General features: G+C 37.3%; 1 protein-coding gene across 1 annotated transcript in view; it reads left to right on the top strand.

Annotated features, from left to right (window-relative positions):
* The window catches only part of TNNI3K (TNNI3 interacting kinase), a 109,542-nt gene that overhangs the window by 14,724 nt on the left and 78,122 nt on the right, over positions 1–16,696 (top strand). Inside the window, exons 6-7 of the mRNA XM_085309826.1 lie at positions 9,688–9,786; positions 11,546–11,684. Of these exons, the coding sequence (XP_085165952.1) occupies positions 9,688–9,786; positions 11,546–11,684 (238 nt within the window). The remainder of the gene's footprint in view (positions 1–9,687; positions 9,787–11,545; positions 11,685–16,696) is intronic.

Genomic DNA, 16,696 nt, shown 5'->3' with positions numbered 1-16,696 from the left:
AAAGGTGATGGAACAGCTCATTCTGGATGTCATCTTCAGACATATGGAGGAAAAGAAGGTGATCAGGAGTAGTCAGCATRGATTCACCAAGGGGAAATCCTGCTTACCCAGCCTGATAGCCTTCTCTGATGGAATGACTGGCTGGGTAGATGAGGGCAGAGCAGTGGACATKGTGTACCTTGACTTCAGCAAGGCTTTTGACACTGTCTCCCATAACATCCTCCTAGAGAAGCTCAGGAARTGTGGGTTAGAYGRGTGGACAGTGAGGTGGATAGAGAACTGTCTGAAAGGCAGAGCTCAGAGGGTCGCCATCAGTGGCATGGAGTCCAGTTGGAGGCCTGTGGCTAGTGGCRTCCCCCAGGGCTCAGTCCTGGGTCCCATCCTGTTCAACTGTTTCATCAATGACCTGGATGAGGGGACAGAGTGCCTCCTCAGCAAGTTTGCTGATGATACCAAGTTGGGAGGAGTGGCTGACACACCTGAAGGCTGTGCTGCCATTCAGAGAGATGTGGACAGGCCGGAGAGKTGGGCAGAGAGGAACCTCCTGAGGTTCAACAAGGGCAAGTGYGGAGTCCTGCACCTCRGGAAAAATAACCCTAGGCAGCAGTACAAGCTGGGGCTGACCTTCTGGAGAGCAGCTCTGCAGAGAAAGACCTAGGAGGGCTGGTGGGTGACAGATTGACCATGAGCCAGCAATGTGCCCTTGTGGCCAGGAAGGTCAATGGTCTCCTGGGGTGCATTGGGAAGAGTGTTGCCAGCAGGTCGAGGGAGGTGATGCTGTCCTGCCCCTCTACTCAGCCCTGGGAAGGCCTCATCTCGAGTACTGTGTCCAGTTCTGGGCTCCCCCCAAACAAGAGAGACATGGAGCTACTGGAGAGAGTCCAGTGTAGGGCTGCGAAGATGATCCGAGGGCTGGAGCATCTGCCCTGTGAGGAACAGCTGTGAGAGCTGGGCCTCTTCAGCCTGRGGAAGAGAAGACTGCCAAGAGGGGGGTGAATCTGTCAATGTGTATAAGTACCTAAAGGGATTATATCAGGGGGACAGAGACAAACTCTTTTCAGTTGTCCGATGTGACAGGACAAGAGGCAATGGGCAGAAATTGAAGCACAGGAAGTTCTGCCTGAGCGTGAGGGGGAATTTCTTCACTSTGAGAGTGACAGAGCACTGGGACAGGTTGTCTAGAGAGGTTGTGGCGTCTCCTTCTCTGGAGATCTCCAAGGCCCACCAGGATGCAACCCTGTCTAGCATGCTCTGGGTGACCGTGCTGAGCAGGGAGGTTGGACTAGATGATCTCAAGATGTACTTTCCAACCTTACTAATTCTATGATTCTATGATTTTCTAAAAGAGCTATTCAGAATAAGTGCCTTGGCAGGTAAGTTTTTTTTTAGATTCTATTTCCTGTCATATTCGTAGTATATTGCACTGAGATCTGCTTGTTTGATACTGTGTGTTTCTTCTTAGCCAGCCTGACTGTATGGGATTTTGGTGGAGGTTAAGGGTCATATTTTGCTAAATAGCCCTATAAACAGCTTTTTTTCCAAAGACCTGGGTGAATAGAGCTGCCTATATATCTGCCTGGAGCAATGTCTTTGCCCTGCCAGCCCTGATTAGTACCTAGTCACTGTGTTTTAGTATTGTGATGCCCAAGAAAAAGTGTTGAGATCAGCTTCATATTTCTTATTAAGGATGGTCATTGCAAATTCTTCAATAAATAGTCTTTGCAGGCTAATGTATGTAATTTTTATTAATGGTGATATGGAAGAAGCTACCCATGCCATACATACACAAAACTGGGAGAGTATCATTAATCTGCTGAGCCTCTGGACTTAATGGCTGTGCAGAGTTGCTATAGTTGATTTATCACTCAGTGATGTTTGAGTTATGGACTGAAGCAAGCATTCTCTTAATTGAGGTTTTAGACTTAGTAGGGTTCACTTTTGGGMGTTTTGTTAAATTAAACTGTGAACTGTGCACACAATATTTCATGATACAGTAAGAACTATGTGGTACTGTATTGCATACCACCTTCTGGGATGCACMTGTTCATCTAATTCACCCTGTCTGAGGGGACTATGCTGCCTTCTCTTTCGTTGAAGTCCTTTTCAGAGTGAACTTACTGTGTACATGAGTACCTTTCTTAGTAGCATTCTCTGGTGGAAAATTCACCAGTAAATAAGTAGTGCAATTCCAAGGGCAGAAGGCAGGAAAGTCAACTTCAAGCAGATATTATTTAGTATTTAAAGGGAGCTGTATTTTCAGCTGTAAAGCAAGTTATGAGTGATTCTTTCTGCTTCTGAAAGACGAAAAAGAAAAAAATAGCAAAAATTGTTTTCATATTTGGTAACTAATCAAAAGTAAACAAGGGACAAATGTTTTTGGAGATAATGAACACATGTCTGTGTTTACAGAAAACTGCACAGATCATTGGAAGCAATCTGCCTTATTCGCAGCATCACTTCTTGGAGAGAGTCCTGCAGATTGCTTTCTCTGGAGTAGATAACTAACTCTGAGGTGCAGAAGTTTTCAGAGAACAGTGCCCCCGAGCACTCTTTCCCTCTCCCAGCTATGGACTGTGAGAAGAGTGAAACTGTGAACCTTCAGTTCCTGTCTAAAATTGAGAAACTCAGGTCCAGTTGTACTCAATAATTTTCTCATTGATTTCTTTATTTTCCTGCTCTTTCAAATATTACTTTATTTTGAGTTGGTGAGTTGGAGTGTTGGTACAGATTTCTATAGTTACTAAAAACGAGAAGGCCACTGTAACTTCTGGGTAAGCTGCAGGAATGGGATCTCTGCATGATGTATGCAGGGCTCTAAAGCATGCAAATGAAATGTTGACTACGTCCATTAAGGGGTAGTTTGCTCTGGCCTTCTGTGATGCCATTATATTTGTTTATTTTGCAATCTCTCTATTTGACCCTGAAAAGTGAGAACAATTTGGCAAATCTGTAATAAAACCACTGCTTACAGTAGTTACCATTATAAGCAATATACCTCTGTACCCACAGCTGATGTGTTCGTTGGCAGAATATTCTGGCTTAAAATCACTGGCTGAGTCACAACCATATGCTGTCACAAAATCTCCTGCGTCACGGAGATGTTTATAACCCGTTACAAGATAAATAGGTGTCTGAAGTATATTGCTCTAAGTAAAAAAGTACAATACAGCACTAAGAGATTAAAATTTATTATCTATTATTTACAGCTATACTTCATACACAAACCTACTATTTACCAGAGAAAATTATATTACCTGGATTTGATATTTTTCCTGGGTGGAGTGCCAATTTAATCTTCCATCCTAATCAAGTGCTGAGAGAAATGAACAACATGTATACAGAGAAAGAAACAGAGCATACTTCACATGTTTATGCATGCACAGAAGCTCAGAAGGATTTTATTGAGTAATGAGATATTCCTTATGTTTCAAAGTAAATTACATTTGCTCCCACTTTATGGTTCTTTTTACAATGACAAGTGTAAGAAATAAAACAGAGAGAATAAGACTAAAATATGGACCACAAATGTTGCTTGGTGTATTGCATCTGCTACAGAAGTTCAATTAAATGCAAATCCGGAAGGGACCAAGGAAATGAAGTAATATAAGCAAACCAACAGTCCATACCTCACAGTGAAGCACTGTAGCAATGAGCGTCCTAGAAAGCTAAAACCCTTTTGCTGTTTATGCCCTTCAGGGAGAGTACTGCTTCTGATGTCTGCAAGTTTTCTGCCAAATTGTACTAGATATGCTGTTGACTGGTTAATTGCTCTTCTCAAGATCAGTGTTCACTTAAAAATACCTGAGGCTGGCCCAAAGTTTTTATCCTAGCCTTTATTTCTGGAGACTTCACATCACGTGCTGGCTTTGGTAACATCTGAAAGAGAAACTTGTTTTCAGTGCTTTGTAATTGTGGGATAGCACTAGAAGGTTGGTGACCTGTTTGGTAGTGTTTCTTTTGCTTGGCAGGCAACACTGAGCTCTGTGAGACATCTATGCATCAGATTTTATACAGTGATTGCCATACTAAGTACAAAGCACTAAATTCACTGAGCAGTATTAAAGAGAAATCCAGCTAACCAATACTGATGGTAAAATTGAAGATTTCCTGTGTTGTAATAAACTGTATGAATTCTCTGGACATCTTCCATGGAAATGTTCAGATGTCTTTCAGTTAGATACCTTTTGTTCTGCATAAGGTTATTTATTATCGATGGAAAAGTTATCTGTCCTCCAATCATATTGAGACTGACCAGTAAGTAAAATTGTTCCTGATAAAGCTGGCCCCAAGCTACTGCCATATTATTAAGGCACATGGGTTGTTTTTCATGGTTGTTTTTCAGTTTTGGGGAGATTTTACAATATGGTTATAATACTCATGTGTCTATAAAATCTCTAGTGCAGGTCAGTCCTTGTTTTCAGATACCTTCATCCCAGTCTGAATTTGTTCCTTTTTCAAAATGATCTGTTTTGTTACCATGTACACTTCTGGACCTGTCGACCTTTTGAGTGCAGTGAGTAAAAAGGAGATGGAAGATTCGTTTCTGCTCTATCTTTAATAAAATCTTTTAACTGTTTGTATAAAAAGTGGTGTGATAGCTATACCAAAGATGTTCGGTTTGACAGTATCCCTCTGTTGATGTGAATGATTGCCTGACAATACTTTCTAATGAATACCTAAAATATTAAAAGACAGACAGATTGACATGTCAGACAGTATGCAAAGAAGCACAGAGACCAAAGTTCCACAGTGTTGTACACTGGCTTCTCGTGATGCCAGGTACACACATGGCCGAACAGCCCAGAATCTGACCACAAAAGAGTCAGGTGAAACTTTCTCTCTTTTTTCTTATGACTGAAACGATATCTTTTTGTCCTAGAACACTAGAACCTTGCCAAGTCAAATTTAGCTCTGAATTTAGTCAAACTTCAGCAGATAACTTCCTTAGATTTTTAAAAGAGTTGGTATTTATAAGGCTTATGTAGAGGTGTTTAGTTCTAAACATCATTTAGTGATCCAAGGTTATCCGTTTCCTATTTCTAAAAAATGTCTATCCTTTACCATCCCTCATATGTTTCAGCATTGTGAAGCAACAAATCTACTAGTTGCCTTGGAGTTTGGAAATTCCTGTACACTTAATTTTGGAAACACAGTTAATTATAGATACTGTGTGGGCAACCGTTCCCATCCCTAAGTCTGATTCCAAGGCTGAGAAAGATGATAGATATGGTGGAACCTCTGTGAAGAATCTGTGCCTGTCAGGCAGAYAYAAGAGCTCATTCAGCTTTCTAATCCTCAGATGCAGGGAGGTCCTGGAGTTTAGATAAAAATAAAGGACATACGTAAAGAATAATAAAGAAGACACAGAAAGCAGAATGAAAGTTAGAACTATTCACCAGAAAACAGACATTAAAAATAATGAGAAACAGATTTTGATTAAAAATAAGAGCCCTTTTTATTGTGTTGCTAGCATAAAGACAGTTTGAAAACAGAAATAATTTATTCAGGCTTCCAGAATGTTTTGAAAGAAGCCTTTGTGTTAATAAGACAGATGGAGGGAAACATGCTTGTCCCACTCATTGACATGAAAATGACCAAGTTTTGATGCTTCATTAGGTTAAAAGTCAGGCTTCCAGTGCTGAATGTGAAGTAACTGTTACATTTGTAACTCCCATATTTTCAAAACAAACATATTTTAGTATTTATGCACTACTTGAAGAAAAGTTAGTTTCTAAATTACTGCGATACATGTAAATGGACATGTGTAGAATATGAACCAATATGAACCTGAATACTGAATCTAGACTAAGAATTTAGGTCTTTGACACAGATTGGCTTCTGCTGCTAGTGCGGAAAATACTGTATTTTAAAACCAGAGCCATTCATCTCTAACAGAGACAACCTTGTGCTATCATTCCTTTCATTTTCCTTTTGTGTTCCTCCTGCGTTTCTGTCTGCGTTTCCCTCCAGAGCTGAGAAGACTAAGGTTCCAATCTTGCAGTGCCCTCCTCTGTAATGCAGAATCACAAAATTAAGGATAAATATTTTTAATAACATTGCGTTTCCGTAGAAAAATAAGATGTTGCAAAATAATGTGTAGAGGATGTAGAAAACATTGAGTAAATACATACTGCTGAACAAAACATTAGAACAAAGAAAGAAATAACTGGGAAATACAAAGACCTCTGCAGTGGAGTTTAAAGTTGTGCTATAAATGCTGAAGGAAGCCCTGCTATTTTTTTTCATGGCTTCAGCTCTCGCTGCAGTTACAGAAAAATGAGGACACTCCACATCCTACAAGGATAACGCCATTGATTTGAAAAGAAATCACTTACTGYAAACAGTTTGGAAACGCCCCATTATTCTTTCTTTAGTAATGATCAGATCTTTATTAGAAGTATTCTCTATGGATGTAGTGGGATGCTATATACCTCATTTGGTTCATCTGCTTGTTTCAGGACTAAAGAACTGTAGTTCAAATTCAAGCTTTTTCTTCCTTTCCTTATATAATTGAAATTGTCAGTCAGCTGAGAATCTCTTCTGCTAGACTGAATAGTTTATTTTATCCAGAATTTCAGTAATATTCATGAAAATATGGAATATTTGTTTAAAAACCCTGGAAACTGAATAAATTTAAGAAAGAGAAAATAGATTTGTTTGACATGCCCTTAATTCCAATAAGATAGATAATTACTTATTCCATTAAATACATAAATTGCAGAGATATACACACCAATCTATACAATATAATCTATGACTATAGAATAGGATTGACTATGTGTAAGAGCAAGACAGTGAGAACTGGCAAAAAGTAGCTTTATTCCCCATTTTCCCGAAGAGTAATCTATGACTTTTGCTCCATTGTCACACCTGAAATCACTAAGGTAATCACTTACATAAAATGAAGATACTGAACGCCATCAGCATAAATGAGATGTTCCAACTCATTTAGGTCAACGCAGTGTATAAATAYTTAATCTGCTCTACGATTTAATGTCATATTTTACACTACCAAAATTATGTTGTTTGTTTTACCTATTAATGGAGCTTAGAGCTCTCAATGGAAAGAAAGAAAAATTAATGAAAAATTATTATGTAAGCTGGAAACCATGTTAGAGACATTACCAAAATAGTTTAATAAATGTCTTTTTAAGTCTGATATTTCAAAAATATTAAATGTTTCCAGCCCAGCAAGGTCATTGCTAAATAAATAATGCATGTGCCGCATACACATTTACGTGTTATCCAGTATTACTGTGCTGGAAAAACAGTATCATTGYCTCTTCATTTTGTAAATTAAAGTTGTCATTTTCAGATTACCACCTACAGGGATGTGTGAACTGGACTGAGGGTTCCAGGCGGGATGAGCCAGTGCTACTTTATTTTTGCCACCTGCATACTGAGAATATGAAATGTGAATGTGTTTGTAAGACAGAACAGTTGGGGAAAAGGGATTTAGTCCTGAGTTACAGCTTTCATACGGTAATAAATTCTTTTTCACTTAAAAGTCATAGGTTACAACAGCATGTTTGCCACCTCCTGTCTTCACTTAAATGAGCTTTACTGGTAATATCCTAGCAGTAATTTCCTGAAGTCCCCATTTTCTTCTTTCATTCCCTGCATTTTATGCTAATGCTGCGTCTTCCCAGCCCTTTGTCTTATCTGACACTGATTTTTCAGATCTTTACAGAATTATTTTAGAACCAGGAATGCAGAACTGACATTCAGATTGCATCAGTATAGTTTACACAACTGCAAGGTAATGGAGAGTCAAAGGTCTTGTTCAAAATCTGGAGTGAAACTCATATTTTTTGAATTCCATAGCCATTTTAACAGCTACCGACAAATTATCCAGACTGAACGAAATGAAGGAAGCTTTATACAGCCTAGGAGTGGAAGAACTTCTGGCTTAGAAACATTTGAGTTGGGCTCTAGGATACTGTTCATCTCCAGAATTGCATTCATTTATTAGTCCTTTTCCCTTTGCCAGCTCCCACCTACTTCCTTGCCACTCTGTTGAGAATTCCTGCATTCCTGGAGCAGTACCACAGTAGTCAGAGAGCTGTTCATGAGACATGTTTGCGATATAACACACAGATGATGATCACTGTTTACCCAGTTCCCATGAGAAYTGTGTCTGCCCTGCGTGGTGTGCTCCCAAGATAGCTTAGCTTCTGGAGAATAAAATTTGGTAAAGGTTGACATTCTCTATCATTCAATTTGTACTCAAGAGGTGCTGAACAGCAATTGCATAGGAGAGAAGAAAACAACAACTTTTGCCTCCCCGTATCTGTCTTTGAGAAAAGGGCTTAGTCCTTACAATGTTTAGGTCTGTCTTACAGTGTGCTGAGCACCTTTATATCCTCTTGAAGCTCTTGGGTTTTGAAGAAACAGAATAGGCCCTACAGTGCTAGTTCCAGCAGAAGCTTACAGCTGATACATAGTGAAGTAGTAAAACTGATAGGAACTAGACAAACTTCAATATATCAGGGCATAGAGCTTATGCAGRAAATGCATTCACTCAACCATGTGGAAAAAAAATATTTCAATTTAAATTGTATAAAGAAATAATCCCTGAACATTAATGTTGCTTAGTAACAGGTCTTAGTTCTTTAAGTACTTGMGAATGACAAGGATTTAAATGACTGGCACCGTTGTTGCATGTGTGAAATGATTTGTATTCTCAGCTTAGATAGTAGTTGACAGAAATGTACATCATACATCACAGCTGGCATTAACTGGGACCATCAGTGCAAGTCTCAATAGGTAGGTACAGATGTGAATAGCGTAGCATCTGAGCTAGCCCCTTCGCTGCCTTGTGATTCCTTCAGATTGCTGGGGGGGGCGTACTGGGGATGATTTCCCTGTTGCTATCCATGCTGTGAGTGACTTGCCGTCCAGCACCTTTCATCTTCATTAGGCTTAAAAACTAGCATTCGCCAAAATGATATGTGGAACGACTCAAGCAATACATAGTACAAACCCTTTAGCATGTGTGAAGACTCCCTTGTGCTTCAAAAAAAAATCAGCAGCTCTTAGACTTCAGTAAATAATCCAAAGTGGTTTCATTCAAGCTTCTATTTTGACAGTTATTCAGAAGGCCAGTATTTCATAATTAATAGCTGTTCAACCAAAACATTGATCTCCTGAAAGAAGAAAAAAGTTGCAATTTGAAAGAAAACACTTAGGGTTATTTATTGAAGTCGAAGGGCTATTATCTTCTAAAATACAAAGAAATCTTTACACACTGAGGGAATTATGATTGAGGATTTACCTGAATACATTTACATTTAAAAGGGTCTTTCATCTTGTTTTATTTACTTCTAAAAATTCTGATATGTTTACTGCTGTTTGTTCATAATGCTTAAAAGAAAATTAAAGGGTATTCTGAGAAACTCCAGTCAGTCATTTCTATGCCTCTTCCTTCACAAGTAAGTTACTTTTTTTTTAACTGCCAAATATATTTTCAGACTTATTTATAAAGCATCAGTGACATTCAGTGTTCAGTTAAAGTACTGTAAGTTAATCACTTTTACATGTTGTACATAGTTCTTCACCTTTAGAGCTTGCTTGTTTGAGGCTTTTTGTTTTCTTTTAAACTGGTAACGTAAGGTTTTAAAATTTTGTATTACTAGTTGACCATGTATAGGGCTTCTAATTGGAATCTTTTTGTTTGTTTGCTTCTAGGCAGTTGATATCCTTTTGCAGCATGGAGCTTATGTGAACGTTCAAGATGCAGTTTTTTTCACTCCACTGCATATTGCTGCATATTATGGCCATGAACAGGTAACTAAATGGGGAATATTTGAGAGAGCTGAGAGATTAAACAGTGAGACAAATACAGGTTTATTGTTACATACTTTCTGTTTATATTCCAGAGGGCCCTACTATGATAAGGCCCCATATACAGAAGTTATCTTCTTAACTTGTCAATCTCTGGTTGTTTTAAGAGTCTGAATATCAACAGTAAATCTCTATACTTTCATCCTCAGTGCTAGATCCTAGCAAAAATTTGTATTCTCCCCTCCAGACCTCTTGAAATAAATGATTGCTAGCCAGCTTTGATAACTTATAAACAGACTTGGACCCAGAAACATGTTTCACTTGATGCTTCTCATTCATCTCACATTTCAGAGACTACTTAGGCATGTGAGAATATTGACTTAAATATCTCCAAGAAGTGAAGATCTCTTGCCAGTGATAACTAAATGGCAATTATACTGTTTTACCTTTGAATTCAGAGATTACATTATTACCACTTTCAATTTAATGGAAAAACTGAGGCTTTGCAGGGCAGAATTTTCCATGAGGTATTGTGCATGTGACAGGTCAGACTGTGCTTGTTTCATTTACACAAGTCGTGGAGTCAGTAAAAAGTGTGCTGAGCTTCTGACCAAAATTTACATCACACAATCACAGAATTCACAGAATGATTGAGGTTGGAAGGGGCCTCTGGAGATTATCTAGTCCAACCCCCCTGCTCAAGCAGAGTCACCTAGAGCACATTGCACAGGATCGTGTCCAGATGGAATTTGAGTATCTCCAGAGAAGGAGACTGCACAGCCTTTCCAGTCAGCCTGTTCCAGTGCTCTGCCGCCCTCACAGTAAAGGAGTTTTTCCTCATGTTCAGCCAGAGCTTCCTGTGTTTCAGGAGCTTCTGATCAAAATTGACATCAAACCTCCCAATTCTCTTTCTCTTGCTAAACTGTTACTCATACATGGTTTATTTAGCAATTCAGCCGCTTGCCCTGCAGTAGTCCTTTCATGTGAAAAGTAATCATAGATCTATGTTGGCTTATACAAGTTATTCCCCATACCTTTCTTTGGCTATATGTGTGTATGCTGGGATATTTTTGAATTTCAAAGCATGATCTCTAGGTAGAGTGTACTTCTCATTTCAGTGACATGTGACTTAGAGTGCACTGAGGAGTAGTTGTGGGAAAAGCTTTTGAAAATACTGAGTCTAGGTGCCCAGATAATTGGAAATGCTCTGCTTCTGTGATTTAGTAATGGCAAGAGTGTGCGCAACRCATGTATTCCCAAGATCCTTCTTTTTATGTACATTCACCTCATCATCCAGTAACATTAAGAAACTCCATGCATGTTGGGCTGAGAGATTAGTTTGCTTATTTGCCATGAATCACTTTTGAACAAATAGTCASAGTCTAGTGAAATTATGCTAAAGTGCATATGGTGCTTTTGTGATAACAGACACTGATCAAAAAGAAAGCTAAGGCTCTGACACATCTGATTTGTGGACTTTGAGGACATTTACTGTATTATACTGACTGGTCAGTTAAACAAATGCATACATCTTCTAGCTCTTTACCATCCATATGATTTTAGGGAATGCATTAGCATTTACTCTTGAGTTTTTTAATATTTTTATAGATAGAGAACTTAAAAATGAGTTTCTTAATGTATCTCCTCCTCCTGTTTTAAGAGATATTCATGTATAGTATTAACAAATGCAGTATTCTTTTTGGTTTTGTCAAAAGATACATTTTTATGTGATATTTCACATGGACCTTGATGAACTATTTAGGTAACTCACCTCTTGCTAAAGTTTGGAGCTGATGTGAATGCAAGTGGGGAAGTTGGAGACAGGCCTCTTCATYTAGCTTCTGCCAAAGGCTTTCTCAGTATTACAAAGCTCTTAATGGAAGAGGGAAGCAAAGCTGATGGTAAGATACAAAAACATTCAAATTTAACATTGTATTTTATWTGCTGAGTTGAGCCTTGAATCTTGAATTTAACTTCCTAACACTTGGTGTGTGTGTATGTTTGTGTATTGACTTGGGCAACTGTACAAAAAGTAACAATTGGAGAGCKTGTCATTACTTGTTTGTGTTGTCATCTCTCTTACATTTTTCTTCCATGGCTAAGTTAGAGGTGAAAARCAACAGCAGAAAACAAATCTGAGATTAATATATAGAGATAATTTAATACTGAGACACTGATCCGATCAGAGAACATGTGGCCATGTGGCATGTATCTCCAATCATAATGAYTTAAATGCACAATAAAGTATGAGTGGATGAGATACAGATGAAGGATTTTAAGTCAAAATTATACAGCAAGTAATTTAAAATAATTCAGATGAGAAATTGCAAATGGTTCACAAAATTCAGGAATGGAAAATGAAAAGGAATCTATTTAACAAATTCTTCATTATGCTGCAAGCTTCATGTGCCTCACTGTGCAGCGTTTGCCATAAGAGAAAGTGTATCAGGCAGATACATAATTTGTTAAACTGATAAAAAAGTTTGTTAGTGTGCATTTTTTTATTCTCTGCAATTTAGGAATCTCTACATTCTTTCTGTAGGTGATCTCATGCTGAAACCAGTAAAACTACTACGTTGCAGTTCAGTACTGTATATTTTGTTCCCTTTCCTTATGCTGTTTCAGCAACATAGGAGGCACAAAACAGCATACTAACCTTGCTCACTCCTTCCATCTCAGCTAATAAGAGAGAATATTAGTATAGGTTTATACACAGAATACACACACAACAGTAAAATTATTTGGAAGGCTATTTCTTACCCTCAGAAAAACAGAAAGACTTGAAAAGGAACAGTATACTGTTTGCAAAAGTACTTCTCTTTAATTCATCTTTGGACTGCATTATTATGCTGTTAACTTACATCCAAAATATACAGGATAAAATCTTGGTCTCCTTGAAGTCAGCAAAACTCGTATTGATTTCAGTGGAGTCAGGATTTTGCCTAGAGAGACAATCACTAGTTGATCTTGAGAGAACTAATTAAAAAGCAAAACTGGAAAAACTAAACAAAATAAAAAATAAAATGCTGGCAATTGCTGCAAGAATTCTGCATATTATTGAAAGAACAAAGTTATCACAATTCTTCAGCTGCTGCCTCTCAATCTAGCATCATATTTGATGTGTGGTGCCAGTCCAATGAGCACAGCTATTCATAAATTAAAAACAATAGAGCATAACAGAGGAAGGTTAAAAAGAGTTGTGTACACCCATGTTTGAAAAACATGTAAAATTGCCAGTCTAACAGTTTTTTCCTAATCTCATCCTGGTCCAATATCTTACTGAAGTCTTGTCAACTGACTTCAGAAAGGAGCTGGTCAATTGTTCATTCCATATAAGTACTGTATTCTCAARCCAATAGTCTTTGGTACAGACTCTGGAAAGCACTGTCATTCCTTAACAATTGTAAAAAAAGGAAAACAGTCCATAAGGGTTCTTCCTTGTTCAGTATGCCCAGTAGTGCTGAAATCAGCATCATTCATGTACCCCAGTTACACCACAGTAGAGACCTACCTTTTTAGTGGCAATGACACTATTTCCCTCCCCCTTCATCTTACTTCCTAGATTTTAACAGTATAAATTTAACATATTCTCTGTGTGTCATGAGTACATTATATACTTTTACTAGCACATTGAAAAAAGCAGGGAGGAAAACATCATGAGTCAGATTTGTAAATGCTTTTTTCAATAGTGAGCCCTTGATGTTTCACCCATAATGTATGTGCACTGGATAAACATAATCATAATAAAGAGGAGAAAAGGAAGAGATGTTCAGTCACTATAACAAGGCAGTTGGAGACTCACTATCAGTTAAATAATTTATTTCAAAAGGAAGAGAATTTAGGACACCATTAAAATTCTTTGTTTTAAAATCGGTATGTTCAGCACTGGAAAAAGCAAAGGAGTGGAAGCACTCCTTTGCTTTAAGTCTTTTACTCACAAAGTACCATGCTTTGAAACGTAGTATGAGTATAGCAATGGAAAAACAACTCTTAAGTGCTTAAGAAAGAGGAGAATTTGTGAATTAGTCTGGAGAAATTTTGGCAGTGTTCAGTGCAAACTAGTAATCTGTGTCATGAATTTAAACAGTTTCTTTTAACATAGCCTGATTGGTCTTTCAGCTCTGAGGCCATGGCAACTGAAGAAGAAAAACAGTCACCACTGAATCAGATCGAAAAAGTCAGAATACTGCTGAAATATATTAATATTTACAATCAAAGAATAGCCAAAGTTCATCGACCACTATATACATGTATATGTATATGTACCATCCATGTATATATAATCATAAATGTTCATAGTTTATACATGCATGTACATAAAACCAATATGCTGCAAGTACAATCAGGTTTCCAGATGCAAGTCTCATAATCTATTTATGTAGCATYACTAAGGATTCAATGTAAACACTATAGGGAAGGGCTGTTTAGTGAAATGACTAAGTAAATGCTATATATTTTCAAGGATATTTTCATATTAGGTCTTTCAAGCACATTTCTTCGGGTATTGATCAGATTCTTTTAAGCTCTAAATTCATTTTGAGCCCATTAACACATCTCAAAAACTGATTTGCTATTGCAAGTTACTATCACTTAAAATGATAACAGTTCATAATTTTGGATTTATTCCTGTATGCTGGTAGCTTTTTTTTCTAGGATGATTGTAACAAATAAAGAAAACATCATTCTTTTTCAGTGAAGTAGAAAAARCATTTTGTTAGAATGAGAAATCGTCAGTATTTCTCATTCTTCATTTCATTAGACTGAACTTAGAAGTTCTTTCATTTCCTTCTTCCTTTTCTTGTAGATTACTTACGCTTACCTTTACACCCAAGTTTTCTGTATCTGTTTTCTAAGAACAAATATTCTGTAACATATTTTAGATCCAGATAAGTYACTGGTTTTAAGTTACTTGTATATGGTCTTGACTTTGAAAGATATAGTCAAGCTGAATCCTTTAGGTAATCAGAAGGGTACATGTTGAGGTCTCTGAAGGAYTGACTTCTGGATCAGGCTCTTTTCATGAAGACAGTCTCCCATTAGAGAGGTTATAGCGCATAACAGTACTGCCAGAGTGCAGCATTGAATTTGGGATTGGAGCCATCTGAGCCACCTGTTTCCTTTGCTGTCTTTGGTAATCTTTTGAGGTGCCAGAGCATTGCGTCTTAATAGCAGTAGACCATACTTACCAGTACTATAATTTCTCTGGTTTCAGGAGGTCTTGATCTCGAAACTAGAGAATATGTAAGCTTAGAGTTTGATTCTGAATAGAAAAAGAAGGTCAAAATCATCTAATTACTTGTGAGGTTTTCGGTCTCCTCTGCCACTTATCTGGAGGAAGGTAAACTTGATTATTGAAATTAAAGATCTGTGGGTTTGGTCTACTGTTGTGCGGTCAACTGACCTGATTTTATGACCACACTTACGCTGATGGTTTCCCAGTACTCCAGCAGAAAAAGGAATGGAGAATGAAGGTTTATTTTCTAGAATTATTGATAATACAGAATTTTCAGTAATATCAATATCAATTATTGATAATTTAGAATTATCAATATGTCTCATTCTTTCTTAAGTTCCATTCTTTTGAAATTAGGGAGGGTCCAGAAATAATTGTTTCTCAAATCCAGGTTATACTTTTCTAAATACCAACCCATCTAAAYAGTTATCACTCATCACTTATTCTCTGTCTTTCATGGCAATTGCACCATCTATTCTAGATGTAATATAAAAACACTTTAATTAAAATCTCAAGTTGAAGGTTGTTTCTTTACTCTTCTTTACTAATTCCTGAATCAGTATGATGTACTTTTTGAAATGATTCTCTTCTGTCTTTTAGACTGATTTTTCATTCTGAACTTCTCGTTTTGAAAACAGTACTCCAATTTACTTGTCATGTTTCATTTAGAAATCAGAAAGCTATCAATTAAAATAAAAAAAAAAAATCAGCATCCCATGTTGTAGTTACATATCCTTCCAGAGGAAATGCAAATTGTTTACAAGACTGAYGGCATTTGCAACTGCATAAAGAAATGAGAAGAGGTTTTATTTCCTTTTCTCTGTCTCTTACATCCTTTATGTTGTAGAATCTCATGACCCTGAGACCTTTGATATCCTTCAGGCCATTCTGTGGGTACAGATTCTAAAACTTCGACATTTATTATTATAAAATTTTGACATTTATTTCCCTCCTACTTATGCCACTTCCGAATGATTATCTGTCTGGTACCACATCAAAATAATTAATAAAGGCTAACWTGTCAGAAGCATCCAAAAAGTGAAGAAAAATTTTAGAAGAGAAATACAATGGTTTACTTTTGCCTACTTCTTTTAATATAAACCCCTGGGGAAGGTTGATGGGAACAGTTAATGAAATTTGAGAGCTTAATATAATAATAATTTGAAAGCTTAATATGAACTACAAGAACACCTTTTTTGTCTTTTTTACCTGAAACATAATTCATCTTTGGAACTCTGTCACTAGACATCAATGAAATTATAAGCTTAGCTCCATTTAGAATGTTTCCTGTATGTATGGGCATTCACCATTACTTCAGAAAAGTTTTAAAACAGCGTTTATTTAAACATTTATTGCTCCTTATAATCACAGAAAAACAAGACARGAAAAAAACTCAGAATGTCATTTGGTTTATCCCCCTGTCCCAAGGGAGGTCAGGTAAATAAAAGAATCATTCCTCAAAGACATTTGTCTAAGTTACATTTAAAAGCTGCCTAGTACAAATTTGGACATCCTCAGTGGACAGATTATTCCTTAGTAGTCTAGTAATTCCTTGTAAGCTGTCTGAAAGATCAGGTGCTAGACTGAATTGAGAACAAAGTGTTGGACAAAGTAGACTGGATTTGTTAGTTCTGGTATGACTTATTCTATCTCTGAACATAGACTAGGAACTTACTAAGA

This window comes from Rhea americana, unplaced genomic scaffold, assembly GCF_003343005.1.
Source record: "Rhea americana isolate MKP2758 unplaced genomic scaffold, rheAme1 scaffold_304, whole genome shotgun sequence".
NCBI classification, from domain to species: domain Eukaryota; kingdom Metazoa; phylum Chordata; class Aves; order Rheiformes; family Rheidae; genus Rhea; species Rhea americana.
Note: the sequence above shows the minus strand (reverse complement) of the source record. Positions and strands in the feature narration are given on the sequence as shown.